At 43.7% G+C, this 12200-nt stretch overlaps 1 protein-coding gene across 1 annotated transcript in view; it reads right to left on the minus strand.

Annotated features, from left to right (window-relative positions):
- ARHGAP22 (Rho GTPase activating protein 22) overlaps nucleotides 1-12200 on the minus strand; it is a 235807-nt gene that overhangs the window by 178679 nt on the left and 44928 nt on the right. The window contains 2 exon segments of the mRNA XM_043519482.1: nucleotides 1673-1720; nucleotides 1723-1759. Of these exon segments, the coding sequence (XP_043375417.1) occupies nucleotides 1673-1720; nucleotides 1723-1759 (85 nt within the window).

Here is a 12200-nt window from a genome sequence, read left to right on the forward strand (position 1 = left end):
CCCTATGTTCTCTGAGTCTATGATAGCACCACACTGGGGAACTGGCTTAGAGGAACGAATCCCAGGTACTAATTGCTAACCCACTTCCTGGAGGTCTCCCAGCTCCCATGCAAATAACTACCCAGCTCCATCCCCACTTGGGGTGTGGGAATACAGCCAGTGCGGTGCAGCCTGCCTGATGGGTAACCCACATGAGTATTTATGACAGACAGTGATGAGGGAAAAGAAAGCGTCCCCTTCCAGGAAACTTCTAGCGAGTCAACTAGAATGCTGTTGCGGTGGCGTATTCCGATGGCCTGGCCGCCGCAGTAATTGAAAGCTTTTCAGCACTAACTGTCTCCCATACTCTGCCGGATACTGTGACAAGTGGAGTTAAGATAGAACATGGGCCGTGGAAGCCCTGTTAGGTTAGATAGCAGGAGCAAGGCTCCCCAACACATTGTTAAAAGCACACCTGCCTCCACGCTAATGCCTGGACAAATGTACCCTGCCTTGGGAGAGCCAGTCCATTTAGATGTAATTGTATTAGGCTGGAGTTTGTGGAGATATGATAGCAGCAGCACCACCGCAGGGAAACAGAACACCAAGGAGGCAGCTAATCCATGCAGGGGAGATGGACAATGCGAACAGCAAAGCAAGCAACCCACCAGCACATATAAACCACTGCTAGATAGTGCACTGACAACCTCAGACACCTTCCTTGGCTCCCCATTCCTTCCAGGAGCTTGTTCATAAATCCTTCCACCAACTAGCTCCAGCCAACCTTACCGGTTTCATCTATCTCCCTTCTCTCTCCTCTTGCAGTGCCCTCAGTTTCACTGCTATTGGTGCAAGAGCTTGCTCCTCTGCAGCTCCTGCCATCTGCAGCAGTCTCTCTGAAGCTCTCAAATGCATTTCAGATTCCAGCAGAAGGCACCCTTGTTCTCTCTTGCCTGTGCCTCTAAATTGCTGTCCCCTCTTCCTTGCATCCATCTCTGTAACTGCATTGCTGAACTCTGGAAAGCCTTTTGGGATAGAGCCCATAGAATAGACGTGAGACAAAATAAAGCTGTAAAAGGGAAGATTCTTTCTTCCAGAAGATATGAAAAGGCACATGATTTTCAGCTGCAGGTAGCATACAGGAAACAGGGGACAAATGTCAGTCATATACTGCCCCTGGAGACACCTGTGAGATGACCTAACAAGGACTCGACCTGGGTAACAGAATGACTGACAATAACCACAGAGTCTTAAGACTATGATTTCAAATGGTCCCTTTGAACATCCAGTCTAAATGACTATGAACCATTTATGGGTCCTTCTTCCCAAATTCACCTACAAAATACTGTGTTCTGGAATGAGATAAAAACATTGTGAATTATTTATTTTCTTGGGATCAGTGAAAACTTTGAAAAGCCAAAGATCTTCCTTCCAACGGCCAGATAAATCTGTGACAGAGCAGAATGTGTCCCTAAATATACCTAGAGTTATCAAACCAGTCCATGGTAAGTGATTATGTGGCAGATAAGGCTAGGTCTGAGCTGCTTTACAACAGAACCTGATGGTTGGATACTGTGCATATGGCATCAGACCTCTCAGAACAGAAATGAGCCTAGTTGGTCAGTTACTGTGTTAAATGGCGGTTGTGAGCAGGACCACATCAGGTATGAAGGAAAAGGAAATGCTGGCCTACCTGGGGCAATTTCAAAGAGGTGTTTCCCTGGTTCCTCAGCATGAGGGTCAGCTCGCTCACCTGATTGCCTTGCAGTGGAATGAAACCCTGTAATGGACACAGAAATACCAGTGAAGGGGAAAAGGCCATGAGGAAAGCAGGGAAGGGATGATAACACAGAACAGGGTTTTGCAGATTTAGTATCTCAAGAGCGGGCTGAGCCACTCCATTTGCTTTCATGTCCAAATGCCCCCAGAGTTTATGGCTGTCTGCAGCTGGGGGCACTGATGGTTCAACGGTACATTTGGATTTGCCAGAAAGGCCTTTAGAGGGATGTCACAGCCATCTACCATCTCCCAGTGGTGCACAGCTGGGCCTCCCATTACCATGGAGAGGAAAGTGCCTCCCCTTATTATGGGCTGGGAGAGGAAGCAGCACTTCACTTTGAAGTCCCGCTGTGGGAGACCAGAGGGAGCTGGCTAAAAGTTCCCAGTTCAAGTTCTTAGGAATCTATGTGAGGTGAAGAGTGGAATGGCTGGCCAGAGGGGCTGGCAGATGAGAAAGGTGGTGAGGGGCAGATGGGCCTGTCCCCCACAGATGTCCTGTCCCCAGCGAACCCACCTGCCTTTGCAGGAAGCTGTTTGTGGCCCAGTGACAATTTTTTCCACTACAATATCCATGACACCCAGATTCCAAATGGAGAACACAATATTTGCCCTGCAGTCATCATTATATTCATGCACACAGTTGTTATCAGCTTTCAAATCATTTTAACAATAGACAAACCCAAGAGACAATGGAGCATGTATAATATGCAATGCTGGTAATCAAAATCAATCCCAATTAGATTCTCCGTCTGCTTCCAAGTTTGTGTTATTCAAGTAACACAATTCTGGTATTTGATGGGAATGAGAGAACGCAGAATTTCGATTAAAGGAATAAAACCTGCCATGTGACCTTTGCATTCTTCCTTGAGTAGCTGGAAAGACAGTAAATTAATTTTTTCATTTATGTTATTGCATAATTTTTTCTCTAGGAATAATGTCTTTTGCACAGTTGCTTTCTTTGGAGAAATTACTGTAATAAACCAAGGAGCCAGCTGGTATTAAATGTAAATGAATTAAGCTTTTATTCTTTTCTTTGAGTGTATAATGTTGAAATTACCAGACATAAATTACCGAAGCAGCAATTCTTGAGCTGGAAAATATCATCAGCTGGTAAATAAGCTTGGATTCATCAAGCCTCATGATGCAATCAGTTGGGACTCACTTTTCATACAGCCCACTTCATTAAAATAACTCGCTGCTCTGAATGGATGGATCATTCTGTCGCTATAGAGGGGGCAAACAGACATCTCACTAAAACCTGGTAGGGAATGGAGAGTCGGGTCCACTCCTAACAAAGTGGTGGGGGAGGCAGCCCCCTTGTCTGAGTGGAGTTGTCTGGCCAACTCTTGTAGTGGCATCTATGGACTCTGGAGGGAGCTTTATTCAGCTCCTCTTAATGAGGGAGATTAGTGTCAATTGAGAATGGTGACACTCAGGTCACTCAGGAAAGAATCCACTCCAGAGTTTGGTTCTCCATTCCAGTGAATTACATGTTACAATCACTCCAGAGTTTATAAGGCTACAGTCCAGTGAACTAATAACCCACTCCAGATTTTATGGAACTCCTCAACTAGGGAACAAACAATAATAAATGCTAAAAAACCCACCAACCCTATGTTGCTGCATCATTAAGGTTAACAATCACAAAAAGTTGGGAAATGCAAAAGTTAGTTTCAACAGCAAAATTACATTGGTTACTCTGCACATAATACCTAGCTCCTATGTAGCACTTTTTCATTCATACATCTCAAAGTACTTTACAGCAGAGTATCGTTACCCATATTTTACAGATGGGGAAACTGAGACAAAGTGACTGGCCCAACGTCACCCAGAAGGCCAGTGACAGAGCAAAGAACTGATCCCAGGTCTTCTGAGTTCCAGTCATCTATCCACTGGGCAACACTTCCGCATCTGTGCTGTATATTTAATGAAACACACTATTGCTGTTCCTTTGCAGAGAGCAAGAGGAACAGTGTACCAGAAGAAGAGGAAGCAAAATAATATCACTGAGCCTGGTTAGGGGTTCTGCTGGGATTTTAAATAACAAAAAGGCAGGGGATGCAAAAGTGAAACTGTGCAGTCTTAATGCATTCATGTCATTTTCTCAATGTAATTTCCCTGGATTTTCAGAGAATTCCTCCCCTGTACTTAATATAATTACAACAGGTGGGTTTGCCTGGGTTTAAAAAAAATTGTTAAATTCTTTATGGAAAATTTGACGTGGCTTTGAAAAATGTTCATTTGAAAGAGAAAGGAAGGATGGAGTTGAGTCACAGAAAGCCAACAGCTGGCACACAGTGCTTGAAATCAGAGTGCTAAGAGGGCTGGCCAAGCTCCGGGAGGGACTTGGACCACCTACTGCTGGATGGCCCACCCATGGCTCCTGTGGCAGAACAACTGTCAGGAGGAGGCTGATGAAGAGGTCTCAAGACTTTGGGGTACATGGGAGTAGCCCATCTGAAACACTGGAGCAGAGCCCACCAGAAACTAAAGGCCCACCCACTGCAGGCAAGGGAGGGGCCACAGGATAGGAATCAACTGACCACATGGGACAAGAAGAAAACAGGAGCAGGAGTGAAGGTTAAAACCTGGAAACCGAATGGGGATACAGAGCAGAGAACCCCAGGCAACACCCATTGCTCCACAAAGGAGTGTGATGACTCTGCCCAGAGGAACTCTGCCTCAAAGCAGACAACTAGAAAATGAAAATAGGTCCCTGGAGCTTATATGGTACCTTACAGGTTTTTAAGTTAGCTTCAGCTAAGATATCATATCTAGCAGGAATGCAAGGAACGTATAGGCCCAAACCTATAAGTTATTAGTGTAAAGACTATAGGCCGTAACATACAGTCACTGCTGGGAAATTTATGTAAGTCACAAGTTGATATAAGATATTTTGCTCATTTTGCAATATGCAGTTTTGTTGGGATCTTGCATAAAACGCTGATAGGTAACTGCAAGAAGTCAGTTGATACTAGTTTTGGTGTGTTTTGGGTCAGGAACATCAGTAGATGCATAATTGCAAGATTGCAACAGTAACTGACATATATGCTAATAAGTCTGGGATAATTACAATACTGATCTGTAGGACAAGGACATCCCAACATTATTAGGGTGAGGATGTTAGTTATGGGCAAAGGATACAGAACACGCTTATGGAAATTCATGGCAGTCTTCAGACCCTATAATAGGCTCAACCACAGTCTTGGGAAACAAGACCTCGACCACTGGACTCGCATGGCATGAGAGAGACAGGAGAGAACCCAGTGGGCCACCACCTGCTTTCTATCTCTAGGTGAGTGTGATATGACAAGGGACGTCAAATTAATATTGCACTACTGCTGGATTCTTGTTTGGATTGGAACGTTTGTGTTTTTACTAACAGTGTTAAAATATTGAAAACTCAGCTTTTCCTTAAGGGTGAGTGATGCCACCATGCACGCTGGGGTTCCCAACCAGTCAGTACTTCTAATTCTACTGGGCCTGAGAGTCTGGTGCTAGAACTGATCAAACCTCAGAGGTCTAATCAGTTAGCTAATTAGGGATTTAAAATAATCAATATAGCCAATAGACGAGGCAAGACTCCTCAGTCACAGAGAGTCTCCCTGTGAAGCTTCCTCCTCTTGTACTGGAGGGGGTTGATGAGGAAGTCTCATGCCAATGTGGAACATGATATCAGGCTGATGGTCCTGAAGACTGAGGTCCTCTATTTATCCACATCTAGTGGAGAGGCCAATCTCCCCAGTGCTGCCCTGTCAAAGAGCCTCATTGCTGAGCTAGAGGGACCACGTTTAAGAGTGAGAAGGGAGTTCAGTTTCCATGGCCCATTCTTTCTTTGGGCTCTTGTTTATGATTTGCATCAAGGGAGCTAGTTACATAAAACAAGACAAATACAGATGGGTTACAACAACTCCCTTGGCTTCAGTTGAGTTTCATCTGCTTACACCAGGATTAGATTTTAGAGCTAGCCAAAATCTTACACAAAAAAGGTTTTACCATCAAAAAAAAGGGGGTTCCTTCTTTAAAAGGTAAAAATGGTTTTTGATGAAGATTTGTGGTTTTGTTGAAAACCCAAAACCCAAAGATTTTTCCGTTTTTAAACCCAAATTTGTTTGAGCTTTTGGTTTGTCATCAAAAACTTAAAATTTATCACATGTAAATGAAATCATTTCCCAGACAGGTCTACTGAATTTGGCCCAGGATTTTGGCTCTCCTAGAGAACCCATTCTCTTCTAGGATTTGCACATTATTTACAGTATGCCAGGTTTAGCCCAGGAGGAAATTATTTAGATGAAATTAATATAATGAATATACTGCTACAAAGATCTTCACCTAAACTGCAAAAGCAAAACATGGCAACTAAACTAGTTGAGCTTCCATTAGCCAGGGAGCTGTTGGATCCATCATTCCACATCATTAATGAGATTAAATGCCACAACTACAACAATTGGCTTCTTCCTCTTGAACTCTGCATTTGTCAGCAGGACACAGATCAGGAATATGTCAATGAGCACTAAAATGTCATTGATGCAAACGCGCTGGGAAAACACAATGATTCAACTCTCTATCACAGAGACAAGTGCGCAGAAAGGGCCTTTAAAGGGGAAAAAAATATCAAGAGAGTATAGAACTGACTCAACAAACTTTTTCATGCAGTTGAAGGCCATGTGCTCACCAGTCATTCACTGGGATGCATATACATGCAAACCATTGGCAGATACAATATAATATAGACCCATTAGGAGTTGATCATTCAGTTATTTTTAATTAGAGATGGGCACAAGCTTCAAAGTTTGGACCGAGATTCCAAATTTTCCCAAAGCTCAGGTGTATTCTGGTCCAAGTAATCTCAGATTTTGGTCTGACATTCCATTTTATTTTTTGTTCATTCTAACATAATATCTATGACTCTCATATTACATCAGTTCTTGCGTGCCATAAGGCACATGGACTTCCAAAGCTGCTGGCAATGATGGGGAAAAAAGATAAGGAAATTACAGGGAAGCTAAAGAGCAACGGAAAGGAATTATTAGCCAACAGGTATTTCAGAATTGCTTTCCGGCCCCTCTCCCGACTCAGCAAAGCATTTAAACACATGCTTAACTCTCACTAATTTCAATGGGACTTCAGCACATGCTTAAAGTTCAGAATAAAGACCCTTAGAGTTTCCTATTTTGGGACTTAGTGCAGTCTCCTTCCGGGATAAACAAAGAGTAATGATCTGACTGGAGGATGAAGCCACAGAAAATGACAGATCATCATGGAACCAGAATGGCTAAAGGGGGCACTAAACTGGAAAAGCGGCTGCAACCCCACAGCTGAACGTGCTCTGAAGGTGAGATGGTTGTCTATGGGGACATTTTGGTGGGGAATCAATGAGGGTCTCTTTTGCCCAGCCTGGCTTTTTCCAGACTGTTTGGAAATCAATACGGCCAAATCAGTTCGATTCCAGACGAAGCCCATATCGACACTAACGTGTCAGCATTAGCTGTTTAACTGCTGATCGTTGTAGGGAATGGAATGGGGGAGGGGGAAAGGCTTGGACATCTAGAGCAGGGCAGGTCAAACATTTTCCATTAGCACTGATTTCTGAGGGAAAATTGGGTTTGTGTCTAAACAATGTTTTTTGTAAAAAGTGTCTTTCTGCAGAAAATTTAGATTTTTAATTGATAACCCAAATGCCTGAAAACTGGAATATTTTGGACAAAATGTGGATATAGTTTGCTGTGGCGCCTCATGGGAGTTGTAGAGTGGTTTCCTCGTCCCCCTGTTCTCCATGGGCTTAACAGCCAGATTACATCTCCCATAATGCACCTTAGCCAGAGAGACCGGTGCATCACAGGAGATGTAGTCTGACCAGGGAGCCTAGCCTATAGGGGACAATAGGACCTTGAGGCACCTGAACCACATCTCCAAATCAAGATGTTTTTGTTTTCACTTTTTCACTGAAAATTCCAACTTTTCAGTGAAACTTTTTGATTAAGATGAGTTTCCGTGCATGGTCTTTAATATTTTCCAAGGCAAAAAGTCCATTTTTCAACCAGCTCAACTGCAGAGGGAAGAACAAAGATAAGGAGGAGAAGGAAAGAGAAAAGAGAAAAGGAGGGCAGAGAAAGAAAAGAAATAAAGGGTAGCGAGACAACATAGCAACAGAGTGATGCTGAACGGGACTATGAGATAATGAATAACTAGAAGGCCACGTATTAATGACAGACCATATTTTACCCTTGATCTGTGTCCCAACTTCCAACTGATATCTGCGGGAGATCGGCAGTGGATCGAGGGTAACATGTCTTCAGTTCACCCCCCAGCCCATAAAAAGGTACAAGACACAAGCTTTAAATCTGAATTCAGATTTCGGACACCCTTGAATTTAGGTAGAGGTTGGATCAAGCGCTGCAGTTTGCCATTCAGGCCTCTCTCTGGAAAGTACTTTTAGATCATGGGTCCATGGCGAAGGGACAGATTGTCACAGGAGCCTCCAGTATGGTCTTCCCCACCTGCATATTGTCTGACTGACCTGGGTGGAGTTGCTCTCTCACAACAGCTCCCATGCAGTGATAACAGACTTCTCTGGTGGATAATAGAGTCTAGCTCGCTACTGTCCAATCTTTCTGGCATTTCGTAAAACACCCTGTAAATAAACTAATAGAAAGTAGGAATGGTATGAAGAATCTATATAAACAGGCAGGGCATATTGATTCCCACAGCTGCTCTCACTGGTAGTGAAATATTACTGAATTTAAACAGATTGATGTGACTTCTCCACCAGTCAATAAGGTTGCATTAGCAACCTTACTCAGGAGCTAAATTAACAATTTTTTAAATCAGTTTCAATATCACAGGGTCCAACTTCTGTATACCAAAGCAGAGTAAACTCCAGTAGGTCCAGAAACAAAAACACACCAAATCCTAACTAAACGTACCTTCCTGAGCATTCTCTGAGGGTGGTCAGTAAGCCATAGAACACTGCTGGATCAGGGGTTCAAATCCAACCTATGTCAATACTAGCTGGAGTTACCACCGTCTCTATGAAATGAGTTCTGAGGACAAACCTACACATCACAGAAGCCCCCATTTGGACTGTGTCAACAGAGAGGCCAAGTACAGTAAAAGCTTTGTTATCCGGCATGTTGCGGAAATGGATTTCGGAGTGCAGGAGGGGATGAGGAGTGCAGGCTCTAGGAAGCAGTTTGGATGCAGGAGGGGGCTAAGGGCTGGGACAGAGGTGGGGTGTAGGAAGAGAGTCAGGGTGTCCTGCAGCTCTCATTGACCACAGTTCCTAGCCAATGGAGCTGGCACTCGGGGAGGGGGCAGCACACGGAGCACCCATGGCCGCACCTCAGCCTAGGAGGCAGAGGGAAATGCCCGCCGCTTCTGGGAGCCGCATGGGAGTGCTGACTGGAGCTGCCAGGATCCCTTTTCGACCAGGCATTCTGACTGAAAACTGGACGCCTGGCAACCCTATCTACATCAGGGAATGTTACAAAACATTTCCCACCAGTGCAAATGGTGGTTCAGCTGTACCAGCATGGGCCCCAATATAGACAAGTCTCCTGTGGCCAGACATTTTACTATGTTAGCCTCTTGTTAGTGCTGGTAGGATTTTTTTGCAGTACTCCTCATGCCCATAGAGTCAAACTGCAAGAGACACTGCTGAGTGAAACCCTGGAACACAGCCACTTTCTGGAGCTGTATAAGCTTCAAGCTTTGGTGTGTAGATTCTAAGGCCAGAAGGGACCACTGTGATTATCTATTGTTTCAGAGTAGCAGCCGTGTTAGTCTGTATTCGCAAAAAGAAAAGGAGTACTTGTGGCACCTTAGAGACTAACAAATTTATTAGAGCATAAGCTTTCGTGAGCTACAGCTCACTTCATCGGATGCATTTGGTGGGGAAAAAAAAAAAAAAAAAAAAAAAAGCAATGCAGCCTAGGGAAAAATATCCTGAACCTGCAACTACTCATTTCTCTCCCAACAAGGAAAAAACTCACTCCTGGAGTCCAAATTCCTTCCAGTGGCTTGGAAGCAGTGACACCGTTACAGGGACAAATCTGTTCACCACACCTCCTGTTCCGCTCTGACCCAGGAAAGATGGACAACTGTTCATGGTGAAACTCAGGCAATCAGCCGGAGTGTCTTTTGGGAAGAAGAAAGGAAAGTGGGTCAGAGTCCTGTGTTTCTTACTAACTTTTTTTTTGGAAGGGGGCAGTGTTTGCATGACAGTAAAAATTTGTGGGTGGCCATATTTAACATGAGACAATAGCAAACCAGGGACCTCCAGAGCCAAACACATCGTTTACGCTGTAGCAGCTCAAAGAGCTAAGGCTCTTTAACTAGGACTGTACAAAATTCACATCCTCTGCTAATCAAGCCCAGCAGGCAACCAGTAAGACACCCTGCCCAGTGGATTACAAGAGCTTCAACAGTAGAAGCAGTATGCCATTGATAGAGTGTCCAGTCTGCTCGATCAATAAATTGCATGGATGCGTTCTGGTTATTTTTAGAGGGTTACTTGATGTTTGTGGAAGCAGAGACAAGAAAAGAAGATTCCCAGAAGCGACTGGCTGTCCCCACAGTGGTTTGTGGCAGGATAGAGCTCTACCACGCTTTACATAATATATGATTTTGCCCACTTTGAAACTGCTGCCACGCTGCTGCTAAGTGCCGTGTGGTCTGTTAGGGCCAGTGGGACTGTGTTGTATAGATGCTCCTGCCAACACAGGGGGTGGAAAATGGAAGTATGCAAATACTTTCCAGGTCTCAGAGCACAAGGAGCCAAGCAGAGAAATGTATCAGCTCCTTAGGTGCTGGGCTGAAATATCTGACTATTACCAGGTGTCATCCGGCAATTTACTAATCTCCATTATTTCAGTGAGATAGCTCCAGAGGAATCTAGAATTCCAATCCTAAACAAGTCAATAAAAACATTTTGCAAATGCTTGACAATGTGCTTTGATCATTGCTTATTATACTCATTATAATGGCCCCACTGTTCCTCTGTGCTCCTGTCTACTCATTGCTGCATCCATCTGTTGTGTCTCATTTCAGATTGCAAACTCTTTTGGGCAGGCACCATTTTGTTACATGTGCGTACAGCACCTACCACAATGGGCCTTGATGCCCGAATGGACCTCCAGGAGATACTGCAATATAAATAATTATGATGACAATGCAGGGCTAGATTATCTGTCCAAAAACCACACACACCTGGGGATGGAATTTAGGGAGAAGAGAGAACACCATCAAAATCCAACCTGAAAGCTGTTTGTTTTTTTAAAAAAGGAATGAGGATCAGTTAAAAAAAAATCGAAGAGATCAGAATAAAACAAAAAACAAAACAAAAAAACACACTCCCACAAAGCCATAAGCACACTATGAATGAGGTTCACTTAAGATAGAAGACACACTGAAAGCATCTGTAAGATACAAAATGGGGAAGCAAAGGAAGGTCAGAGCCAAAAACAATTCCAAGGAAGAGAATGGAAAAACACAAGAAAAATCAAACTGAAGCCATCTCCACCCACGTACAATAGACAGAGCCAGAATCCTGGCATGTTTTGGGTGCTCGAGAGCCTTAAATCATTTTCAATATAAAATGTTCAATACAAAAAGAGAACAACAAATTAACTAGAGACCTGCTCCTGCTCCCCTTGAATCAAAGGGAATTGTGCTAATGGCTGCCAGACCCACAGCTTCTTTAAAATACTCTAAAATAAACACCCATCCACCCCTTTCCCATCAAGAAACCTTGCAGGTAAACACAAGGGAGCACCTGCTACCCGAATGGCAATGTTCAAGAAGGGCAGTGCCTATAGAAGTTCACTCTGTGACTTAGATTGGGGAGTTTTGTTTGTTTGATTTAAAAATCAAAACTTTGTCACTCTTCTGGAAAGCACCTATCTATAATTCTTACAAGAGCCTTGGATCAGCCTCAGTACAGACAATACAGTGCCCAACTATTCTAGCACACATCTTCTAAAGAAACAATGCATGCTGGGAGACGCTAGCTCTGGGGAGTGTTCTGTCATATCCAGGAATTCTGCTGCCAAAGCTGGTTGGATTTACTAAAATTGGTTGTTCCATACACAAGGAGCAAAGAGATGCTTTCAGCCTGAATGAATTCCTTTAGCTCAAGAGGGCAAACAACCAAGAGTTAAATGTCTATGAGAGAGAGTGCACGTGTGTGTGTGTGTGTGTGTGTGTGTGTGTGAGTGAGTGTGAGAGAGAGAGAGAGAGAACATTTCCATACACAGACAAACCCATAACAGTTTCAACCATATGCTTCACCTTAATTATTAGTGCATCAGCTAGAGATGGCCCAAAAACTGTAAGATCCACTCTGCTCTCCCCTGAAACTTTGCACATATCTACAATCAAACTAAATGTTGGGTTAATTACTCTTCCCCCTCTCCCCCCACACACAGTTTTTTTTTCTTCATATG

This window comes from Dermochelys coriacea, chromosome 7 (genome assembly GCF_009764565.3).
Source record: "Dermochelys coriacea isolate rDerCor1 chromosome 7, rDerCor1.pri.v4, whole genome shotgun sequence".
Lineage (NCBI taxonomy): Eukaryota > Metazoa > Chordata > Testudines > Dermochelyidae > Dermochelys > Dermochelys coriacea.